Genomic DNA, 12277 nt, shown 5'->3' on the forward strand with positions numbered 1-12277 from the left:
TCCGTCTGTGTTCTTACCTGTGCGTTTGTCGATGCCGGAGCCGTTATGTTTAAAAACATAACGTCTTACCTCGGCGAGTGTGCCGGTGCATTTGTCTTGACGTGCGGTGTGTGCGCGTGCGTGTGCGCATTTCCGTGTATATGCGTGTGTGTGCATGTGCTGTGTATGTGCGTGCTTGCTAGGGGTGGGCATTTGAAGGCATCTCAATATTCGAATATTCAGCAATTTCTTTTTCGAGTAACCGGTTAACCGAACTACGAAAATAAAAATAAAAAAGTGTAGTGCACTCATAATGTAGTCTGGCGTTCTTCCGTGATCTGGCCTTCACTAAAAAAAGGTATTCGTTTTCCATCTATTAGTCAAATAAATAAGGAAATCAAATCCAATTTGTTCAATTGAGCATTTTAGAAGGAAAAACACCACTCGAAATCAGTATGCTGAATCAAAACGAGCTGAAACGAAACCATGATTTTTGACAAGAATATGAATGAACAGTATTGCATACTTAAGGCACAAAGAAGTTAGATTAAAGTAAATTTATGGCACAAACTGAATAGATTCAAGTAACTGAAGCACAACAGCAAAAAGTATAAGTACTGGTGGGCTTGGATATCAACAGAACTCCACATGGGCCTGCCTGGCATTACGCATGATGCGCATATAACAACATCAAAAATATATTATGTGTAAGACGGAAATACAGTATGGTACAGTATACAGTAAAACATTTCCAGTTAACATAACACATAAGCCTACCTACTGCATCACTCATTCTTGTTCAAAAAAATAGGCGGGTGCGGAGGCGGTTTACAATCCAGCCAGCCGTGGAAAAGACTCTGGACCTCCGCTGTAGCGGAGGTTGGCGGTAAAGCCAAGTATTCCAAGTATTGAATGGCATTAGTATACACGTTTAATGAACAATATGTTATTAATATAGCTAATGAATATATTTAATGAACTTAAGGCAAAAATTAAAAAGAATCTGCTACAGCTAAAGTCAAATACCCACGTCATTTCGAATAATCGAATATTCGAATAACCGTGCATATCCCTAGTGCTTGCAGTGTATGCAGGGCTCGGCATAGGCGACCGACTAGGGCGGCAAATGCGTTGGGGGCGCCCTCTGGTGGCGTCCTTAATTAGTCAATTAAAATATACGAAACAAACGGAGAAGGGAGGGGGCGCGGGAGCAATTGCTAGGGCGCCCCGAAACCGTCACCGTAGCTCCCCCGCCCCGCCCCGCCCCGCTCAGAAGACCTGTCCAGGGCGCAAGTTGATGTCGACTCGTCTAGGGTGCCGAAACGGCCAGCACCGGCTCTGAGTGTATGTATGGGTTTGCGAGTGCTGTGTGTGTGTGTGTGTGTGTGAGCTGCAGGCTGCTTGGCACATGCGCACATGACCAACTTGAGTAACTGGTGCGACAGGCCTGCTAATATAGTAGTAAGATTAGCATCTGACTGGAAGTGTTCAGAAACGTATTATCTTTCCAGGCTGTTGGACTGGAAAACTAAATTAACAGCATATGGAATATTTGAACTGAAATGATCATTTACTAAACTGAAACATAAAATAATGGTATCAGCTAGACAGAAAATTGTTCATACATTGTTTTGCAAGCTCTAAGGATGGACATGGAAACACAAGCAGGTTTATGATGATGATTTATGTATCTGTGACAGTCACTCTGCATAAGCAATAAAACCAATTTTATGTAATCAATATTAAAACTGTGCACAGTAAGATGTTGACGCATCTTATTCGACATTCATAACATAATCAGACTCAATGGTTTTTAAATGCACTGCAGTGTAAGCCACACCACTGTAGTTGCCAGTGGATGGGAAGACCAGCTCGCTGCCATTCATGCATGTGATTTTAACTGTGGCTGAGTAGGGGAGGTTGATGTCTGCTCGTCCCATTGTCAAATCAACGCTCACGGTCTTTCGTGCCGGGACCGTCACTTTGACCTCATCTGATTCGGTTATGGTCTCTGAGGAGGTCATTGTGGACAACAGCACTGCTCCCGTTGTCACGCTAACTCCACCAGACCCCCCCACCAGTTTCGGGATCCCTGCATGAACAGACATGCTGACGGTGCCCTCGATCTTATTGGTGGTGCTCCAGGTGGTAGACTTGGTCACAGATCTGCTGTACGCACATTTATGCTCTTGAGCCGCAGTAGTGTCGTTTTGATAAGACACCGATTTTAAATATTCTTTGTTGACCTACATTAAACAACAAAAAAAAATATGTATAATGTTCAGGCAACACACAAAATATACTTAATAACCAGTACAGAAAATATCAACTTATTTATTTAGTCTAACATTTAGACTTTAACACGTTATTAATCCCCCGGGGGAGAAATTCTAAAGATTTAAGTGCTGACACTATTTTATTGACCTAATGTAATTGAACAAAATACATAACTGTCAACCCCTTATCAAATTATAATGCTTATACGGTGGACAGCACTCATCAAGTTGTCCTTTAAGGAACGACTAAGTGGGCCAACAAGCATTTGAGCAGAACAAATCTTTCTTAATTTTTCTTTAAAGAAAGCATCTTGTGACAACTACTGATGTAAAAAGGGCTTTATAAAATATGTTTGATTAATATATAAGAGTAATCTGCCCTATGAAAGCTAGGTATAAGACATGCTTTTGTTAGTGATAGGAAGGAGGAAAAATACGTGCCAATTTCTGTCCTGGACACAACCTACTACATATACAGGTGCTATTCATGCATGAAAATGATCCCATTTTAATAGCTTTTCGGAGTTAATAAAGAAACAGTAAAGAAACTGAAATGTATTGGCCCACTTCAGCCAGAAAATGGTCTCCTGCCCTATTCTGACTAAGGTCTTCCACAAATAGCAGCACTAACCTGGGGTGTGTACATGGCCAGGCTGGGATAGGTCATGTCGGTTAGCACAGACGACTTGATGGCGTTGATGAAGAGGAATCCCAAACAGTCGATGTCTAAGCCAGCTTTCCCCTGCAATCCCAGGCAGACTCCAGACCCCACATCGATAGAGTACTCGGTCTTCAGGTCCATGCTAGTCATGTGCTCGAAGAACTCGCGTCCAGAACTCGTCAAGAACCTGATGCCACCCAGACGTGAGCCGTCATCGTTCCCCCACAGGGACAGCTTGGTGAAGTGCTCGCCAGGTTGAAACGTAAACTCTTTGAAAGTGACTGAATTTCCAAAGGTCTTCACACGCCCGTCAGTCAGTTCTGCCCGCACAGCTTTGATCTGCCAGCCGCCCACTGCCACTCCAATCTTCTTGAGGGTGGCACCATTGTTACGGCCAGTAAAAGTAAATGAACTGCCTCCCTGTCCACCAATGACTTCCAGTGTCGTCGCTTTGTTTAATAACCTGAAACAGAAATGTAAATCAATATATTCATGCATCCTCCAAATGCTCGACAAAAGATACAGACATTTCGAGCTGTAAAAGGAAATCAAAGAACCAGATTCAAGGGAGAAAACTTACCGACAGCCAAAGCTGGCGCCTGGCGGTGTATACATATAAAATAATGCATTATTACTATTCTTTTTCTTCAAAATAAAGAATAAGTGGATGATTATTATGAAATATTTGTCACAACATTACTTTTCACAATATTGCAATGTCATTTATTTACTCAGCAATTGCCTTAATAATTATTTCTTTATGGTGATTGTCAGGTGCATTTCTGAGTTATCCAGGATATTAGATTATTTTAAAATGGGGGTCATGGGAAAGAAAATAAAATGCCTGAAGCACCATATAAAATTATGGATAAGGACATTCTGCAATATATACTGTATGTAGCAGGGGTGTCCAAACTACGGCCCGCGGCCCACTTTTGATTGGCCCGCAGCACATTTTTAAAATATGTTGTTTTTTTATTTTTTGATAATTTTTTTTTTTTTTCGCTTGACTTTATTGCATTTCTGAGTAAACCCACTAGGTGGAGCTATTGTTCGAACAAGTCAGGTGACTCCCCATTACAAGAGCAATCAAAGAAAAAAATTGTGTGCCGTTTGTTTTGCACAACAACGGCACTCGTTTGTTTTGCACAACAACGGGAACTGACATGTTTGAAGCTGTGTCAGATGCAATTGAGAAGACCGGACTTAAATGGGACAAGATGTGTGGAGTAACAACTGATGGGGCTCCGGCTATGACAGGCGAGCATAAAGGAATGGCCTCTTTGGTGTGGGCAAAGTTCCGAGAGTGTGGAGGCGCTGCTGTTAAAATGCACTGTATCGTCCACCAGTAAGCCCTCTGTGCCCAGACAGTCCAGCTTGGCGATGTGATGAACATGGTTGTGAAAACCGTCAACATTATTAGAGCTCGAGGGCTCTACCACAGAGAATTCCAAGCTTTCCTGTCTGATGTAGATGCTGAATACGGGGACCTACTCTACCATTCGGAAGTGCGCTGGCTTTGTCGCGGCGCCGTGCTGAAGCGGTTTTATTCACTAAGGGTCGGAAATCGACCATTTTTTGAAAGAAAAGGGCCGACCTCTTCCTGAGCTGAATGACCCTCTTTGGTTGGCAGACCTGGCATTTTTAATCGATGTTACAGCCCATCTCAACACACTGAACAAGAGGGTACAAGGAAAAGACCAACTTGTGCCACAACTGTATGCGCACATGAAAACATTCTGTGTCAAGCTCCGTCTCTTTGAGACACAACTACGTAACATCAATGTTGCGCATTTCCCCACCCTGTCAGAAATCAATGCTGCTTTTCCAGAGGCAAATATTTCTTCTAAAAAGGATAAATACGTGTCTGTGATCGCAACTCTCATGAGTTCAGTCGGCGTTTCCAAGATTTTTCTAACATTGAAAAATAAATAAAGCTGTTCTCGACTCCCTTCCTGATGGCCGCAGAAGACGTGCAAGAGAGTCTGCAGATGGAACTGATCGAAATGCAGTGTGATGACCATCTGAAGAATCAGCACCAGCTTCTCTCCCTACCCGACTTCTACCGGAGCTTAGAAAAGGCCAAGTTTCCTATGATGACGCGCCACGCAAAAAGATTGATGAGCCTGTTCGGCTCAACATATATATGTGAGCAAACATTTTCTCTTTTAACCCTGAACAAAAGCAGATTGAGAAGCAAAATGACAGACAGCCATCTCTGTGATGTCCTTCGCATCTCAACCACCAAACTTACGCCGGACCTGCCAGCCATCCTTCAGTCCAAAGCGCAGCATCACTGCTCTCACTGAGTGTAACGCTGTTCCCACTATAGGTGAGTAAAAAATATATTACACAGCACTCATATGTTAATACAGTATGAGACAAAAAAAAAAAAAGAGAAAAGACATATGGAAATTACACACGAATGGTACATGTCTACGTGTAATATTTATTTTATTTCTTTGCACTTCATTTGAGTTTGTATAGTACTACTTACATGTTACATTTGCTTTTACTTAACAAGTATAGAAAACAATAAGACCGTTGAGTTCACTTTTTGAATGTGAAGAAGTTGTATATTATCTGCCTTTAATACTTTCTTTTCGAAAACAATGTACCTATGTAAATACTGTTGAAAGAGAATTATTTACTTCTCCTCTTTTCAGGGTGTTACAGAGACAGACAGAAAAGCCCTGATTTAATTGGTTAAAAATAATAAATACGTCATCTATAAACAAAGATATAAATGCATCAAGTTATTGCTGTTTCATATGGTTAAAAATGTGTTATTTTTGCCAAGTGGCTCGGCCCTTCGTAGATTTTTCTGTATGTGGCCCTCAGTGAAAAAAGTTTGGACACCCCTGGTCTATAGTATATATATATTATATATATATATATATATATACAGTATAAAGTATATGACAGCATTATTGTGTTATTAAAAGAATGTTTCATATTTATTCAACTATTTATACATTTTACTTTGACAGCTTTGGTTGTCTGTACAAACATTAATTGTTGAAGATAGTTACTTTGATATTTTGATATTTATTTTAAGATCAAAAGTTGGAGTAACAAGTGATTACATTGCTCCTACATATTCATTTGTGACATGAAGCCTACTGTAACTTAAAAGGCAATCGAATCAAGCAATGTAGTTAATGGTTTTGTTTGTGCCCTTGCATGTGGCATAGGTACGCCTAAAAAAAACGCCCGTACAAGGGCCAAATGGCCATGCACTTTAATGACAAAATTCCATTCCTGGCAAAAAGTGCCCCACCTAGAATTGTTTTCACCAGCCGCCACTGCACATATATATGTAAATGTATACTATTCAAAGCCGTACAACAGACAGCGCCGCCAGAGAATCAACACTGACCGCCACAAATTACAGATTTCTTTCCCCCAACGCAAATTGATCTATTCTATATGGTTGTTTTCCCTGTCCACGCCGCTCTCTCTCCCCCTCCCTCACTCGTTCACAAACTAAAATCATGCATTGGTCTGCCCCTCCTCTCCAGGCATAGACTTCACTAGACTAGTCCCGTCTCCGGCTGATCACTCAAACGTCTAAGGGAAATAACATGTTCTCATTTCTAATATCAAATCAATCAAGTCACTGGTAGTTGTTTACGCCAGTCAACAGTGCCCAGAGCAGGCAGAATTATGACAAGTAGAATAAGTATGGAGATTACATACGCATTTTGACCAAAGCAATATCTGAAACATATAACAGAAACGGATATCCCTCTATCACAAGTCCCTCCCTCGCTCTACTGCCACTCAACGTGAAAGTCCCACCCTCTCTCCCGCCAAAAACACCCATTAAGAGCATGGCATTGTGCTGGAGAGATGAGCAGGTGGTTTATTGTAAACATATACAAACAAAAAGCATTTATAGCCTACCTAGAAACGTGGTCAGATATTTGTTCCACTTCAGGCCCCTTCTCCGTCCTCTCCACTTCCTCCTCCTCTCTTGTGGGGTTTTTGAAGGTACCCTGGGTTGTAGGGGGGCTAGGACGGCTGATTACACCGTCATGAAACTCTGTCACCTCGGGTGGGGTCACGGCATTGGCCCGGGGGGCTTCAGGTCCGAGGGGCTCGTCCTGTTTCGTGTTTTGGCAACTAGGCGGCGACATGTCGTTTGCCTCCTTCTCCTGTTCCTTGTCACTGGAGCGAGCGTTGCTTGTGGTACACGGCAGCATGGCTCCCATGTCATCCATGGTGGTCTCGGAGACCGGAAAGAGGGTGCCGGCGGTGCGGGGGTCATCCCGGTCTTCATCACCGGGTGCTGACTCACTGCTGGACCACCGCTGGAAGAGGGTGGTGAGCCTGCCCAACCACTTGAACACTGAGGACGGGGATGGAATCACACACGCACAAACACACACGCACAAACGCATGCACGCTCACACGCACACACACACGCACGTACCCTCACACACACACACACACACACACACACACAGACAGACACACCCATACAGAGATTTAATGCGATGCCTTGTTATTATCTAACACAACTCAGACCTGATTCAGCAGATATAGTGTGTATTTGCATGTGGTCTTTGCAAGTGGGTCAACACTTGTATGACTGTGGGTGTGTGTATGTCGGGGGTGGGGTTGGTGGTTGTCACTTCCTCTTATGGTCTTTTTTTTCTTTTTTTTATAATTCAATTTATTCAATATTCCTTTATTCAATTTCACTTTTTTTAACCAGAGATAAACAGAAAATCATAAGACTGATGGTTCTGCCTATGGCAAATTAGATATTCATGTATTATTTCTCATAAGTAGTACATTATTACTTGGTTCTCACATAGCCTCCTTATTAAAACATTTCAAACATTAAAGTAGGTACAAGACCAAAAAAATACATGTTCTTTGATTCAGACCAGTTTAACCACAATCTTGTTACGCTTCAAAGGCTTAACATACATAACAACTAGGGATGCACCTATACCGATACCAGTATCGGGCCGATACTTCATTAAAATACTCGTACTCGTAATCGTTTTTTAATTGCCACGCACCGATACCACTATGTCAGTAGCCTTCATCAAACCGGTCGCATGCGGAGATGAGTTGTCCTATCTAACTTCAATGTCTAGGGGGAGATAATGAGCCGAAACTCTGCGATTCTGCCAAAGAATCGTTAACAGAACAGTGTTAACGGAACAGTAGGCTAAGTCATGTCGGCGATTTGGGCATATTTTAAGATAAAGGATGACGACAGGAGTAAGGCAGAGTGTAAGATCTGTAATGCTACGGTGTCGAGAGGCGGAAAGGAAAGTACTTCTTTTAATACAAGCAATCTGATAAAAAATCTGAAGACGCACCATAGTGCTAAGTACACAGAGTTCAGTAATGCTAGCGGAGCAAGACCGAAGCAGCCAACCTTAACTGACGTCTTGCAAAAGCGAGAGAAAATGCCCAAAGACAACTCACAGGCAATAAAAATAACAGAGGCACTTACTCACTTCATAACGCTGGATGACCAGCCACTTTCAGTTGTTGATAATGTCGGATTTCGCCATCTTCTAGAAATGCTAAAGCCCAGATATGATATTCCCAGTCGCCTCTACATCACAGATGTGATGTTGCCAAAGGTGTATGATAAAGTGAAAAATCACGTTAGGTCCTTGGTGCATGATGCTGAGGCAATAAGCTTCACAACTGATATATGGACCAGCAGTGTCTGCCCAATGTCTCTCCTCAGCTTGACTGCCCAGTGGTTAGATGAAGCGTTTACCCTTCAACACATGGCCTTACACGCAAAACCTTTTCGGGGCACTCACACTGGCCAAACCATAGCTAATATCTTTGAAGACATGGTACAAATATGGGGTATCCAAAAAAGCTCTGTCCATGTTGTGCTCCGAGATAACGCAAGAAATATGGTCAAGGCCATGACGGATGCGGGGCTCCCTAGCCTGCCGTGTGCTGCTCACTCTCTTCAGCTGGTGGTTCACGAGGGCATTCTCTCTCAGAGGAGTGTTGCTGATGCTGTGGCAGTCGGTCGCAGAATAGTTGGGCATTTCAAACATTCGGATTTAGCCTACTCCCGCCTAGAGGACATCCAGTTACAAATCAATCAGTCCATAAAACGACTCCAACAAGACGTACAGACTCGCTGGAACAGCACATTTTACATGATCCAGTCCCTGATCGAACAGAAACGGGCGCTGGGAATATATGCGTCTGAATACGATCTCCCGGACAATCTCGTGCCTGGCCAGTGGACTCTGCTGGAGAAGACTGCGTCTGTTCTGGGTCCATTTGAGGAGTTGACGCGAAGGATCAGCTCTTCGGATGCTATGGCAGCAGACGTAATTCCTGCGATTACTGTGCTGCTGAGATTTCTTTCTAGAGAGATCGAGGAGAACCAAGGCATCAAAACTATGAAGCAAATGTTATCTTCAGCTGTCATGAAGCGATTTTGCGACGTGGAAGAAAATCCGCTCTACGGCCTAGCAACTTTGCTCAATCCGAGGTAGGCCAATACGCACTCTCTCTCTCTCTGCGTGCGTCCGTGCGTGCGTCTGTTTGTGCGTGTGTGCACTGAGCAGTGAACGCAACAATTCCATGCAAGTTGTTTCTTGGCTGGGATTTTTTTTAAATAGGAATTCCTAAACGGCCACATAGCCTAATGACTGTAAATGTTGTCTGTTTTAGATACAAAATTGTGTATTTCTCGAAGACCAACACTGCTGCAAATGTTAAGGAGGAGCTGCTGATGAGACTGATTGCAGAACAGGACAATCAGGAAGATGACACCCACTGTGAACCACCTACCAGAAAACCACGCAGGGAGGACCAGGCCAGCAGCAGTTTAGACTGTATATTTGATGAAATTGCAAATGAGCAAGCATCAGTAGCACTGACCCCAGCTGCTGTGGGTGTTACCGCACAATTGGAGACATACCTTGGGGAGGCCCCAGTGGCCCGTGAGGACAATCCACTGCAATACTGGGGGGTTAACAAAGTGTGGTTCGCTTCTCTGGCCAAAGTGGCACGCAAATACCTCTCAGCACCTTGCAGTAGCATTGAGAGCGAACGGCTGTTTAGCTCAGTGTCACACATTGTGAGTAAAGGCAGAAACAGGCTAACACCTGATCATACAGAGATGATTCTGTTCATAAAAAAAAATCTGCCTCTCACTTTCTCCAAAAATACATAGCCTAGTTCAGAGGCAACATTGTGTGTTGATAGTCATTTGACAACATAGTTCGTTGATTTGTTTAGCCTTTCTGAAGAAACATGGGAATAGTGCCACATGGTTTGTGTGCTTGAAAGAAGGAGACTTTTGATAACTGAAATGTGATAATGTGCTTATTAAGCAATAGTTCTACCCACTTTTTGTGATTATTTTTGTTGTTATTCGCTTTATCTGGTTATATTTACATTTAGTCTAATGTGATGGCATTTTGTCTTTGAAGGCTTTTTTGTTAAAACCAGATAGCTCTGTTTACTTTTGGCTTGGAATAGCCTTCTGTTCATTTTGTATAGCCTTACTAAAGCTTTGACATAATCTTCGGGGGAGAAAATAAAATCTGCCTTCAAATTAATTGCACGTCTTCTTTCATAGAGACCAAATCTAGAAAATATCGGTATCGGTACTCGGTATCGGCAAGTACACAAATAAAAGTATCAGAATCGTATCGGTTTGTAAAAAAGTGGTATCGATGCATCCCTAATAACAACATATTAATAAGCCTACATGAATAGATCATAATAATAGATGTGGTAACACAAACTTGTTCTGACTGCAAGCCAGTAACACATTAAATCTGTTAACACACAAGGCACACACACACATGCTACTCACTGCGTTGTCGTATGCTCGTGCTGGCCTTGATGAAGAGGAATCCCAAACAGTCGATGTCTAAGCCAGCTTTCCCCTGCAATCCCAGGCAGACTCCAGACCCCACATCGATAGAGTACTCGGTCTTCAGGTCCATGCTAGTCATGTGCTCGAAGAACTCGCGTCCAGAACTCGTCAAGAACCTGATGCCACCCAGACGTGAGCCGTCATCGTTCCCCCACAGGGACAGCTTGGTGAAGTGCTCGCCAGGTTGAAACGTAAACTCTTTGAAAGTGACTGAATTTCCAAAGGTCTTCACACGCCCGTCAGTCAGTTCTGCCCGCACAGCTTTGATCTGCCAGCCGCCCACTGCCACTCCAATCTTCTTGAGGGTGGCACCATTGTTACGGCCAGTAAAAGTAAATGAACTGCCTCCCTGCCCACCGATGACTTTCAGTGTAGTCTTCATGTTTAATAACCTGAAACAGAAATGTAAATCAATATATTCAAGCATCCTCCAAATGCTCGACAAAAGATGCAGACATTTCGAGCTGTAAAAGGAACTCAAACAACAAGATCCAAGGGAGAATACTTATCGACAACCAAAGCTGGCGGTGTATACATATAAAATAATACGTTATTATAAGTATTATTTTTCTTTGAAAGAAAGTAAGAATAAGTGGATGATTATTATGAAATATTTGTCACAACATTACCTTTCACAATAATGCAATGTTATTTATTTACTCACCAATTGCCTTAATAATTATTTCTTTATGGTGATTGTCAGGTGCATTTCTGAATTATCCAGGATATTAGATTATTTTAAAATGCACAACTTACCTCCGGTACGGGGTAAGTTGTGCCATTAGAGAGAATACACTGGGGTAAATTGTGCCATTAATAATTGAAGTAAAACTGATCATTTTAATATCACAAATGATAATTCTATATAAAAGCAAGACAAATTCAATACAAATTACTTGTTTAACTTTTATTTAAATTTTTAACAACATCAAAGGCCACTTTTCTATAACAAGGCCTATACCGCCACATGAACACCTAATTGAGTCTTACACTTCACAGATTCAGCCTACTGGGCATACAACTTAACATCCTACTTGTCAATGCAGCAGGGAAATTTGAACTTCTGCTCCTTTCTGGCTGTACCACCAAGTTTTGTGATGTGGGTGGTTTACATAAAGATAGTTTACGACATCAAAGGCCAATTTGCTTTAAAAAGGCCTAGCGCCAAAATGAGCACTTAATCATCTGCATCTGAATCTCTTCCCAAATTCGGCCTACTACTGAACATCCCACGTGTCGATGCTGCAGGGGAATGCAAATTAATGCTCCCTTCTGGCTGTACCACCAAGTTTTTGTGGTGTGGGTAGTTTCTTGAGCAGATAACCTCTAGGGATGACTCCATCATTCTCTCTAAATGTGAAGATGGGTATTCCATCAGCAGACCTCTTACAACTTTGCTTCAGAAACTTTGCACTGATCTTGTCACCTTCAACATTCTCCACCAATCCAACATAGTTATAGGATTTGGAT

General features: G+C 42.4%; 1 protein-coding gene across 1 annotated transcript in view; it reads right to left on the reverse strand.

Moving 5' to 3' along the window:
* Window positions 1–606: 606 nt before the first annotated feature.
* Window positions 607–12277, reverse strand: part of LOC307086075 (aerolysin-like protein) — a 33572-nt gene continuing 21901 nt past the window's right edge. Inside the window, exons 2-5 of the mRNA XM_079751117.1 lie at window positions 10745–11199; window positions 6823–7267; window positions 2887–3379; window positions 607–2225 (exon numbers count right to left, since the gene is read on the reverse strand). Coding sequence (XP_079607243.1) covers window positions 1755–2225; window positions 2887–3379; window positions 6823–7267; window positions 10745–11189 — 1854 coding nt within the window. The 5' untranslated portion in view covers window positions 11190–11199 and the 3' untranslated portion in view covers window positions 607–1754. The remainder of the gene's footprint in view (window positions 2226–2886; window positions 3380–6822; window positions 7268–10744; window positions 11200–12277) is intronic.

Source organism: Pollachius pollachius, assembly GCF_949987615.1.
Source record: "Pollachius pollachius genome assembly, chromosome: 14".
NCBI classification, from domain to species: Eukaryota; Metazoa; Chordata; class Actinopteri; order Gadiformes; family Gadidae; genus Pollachius; species Pollachius pollachius.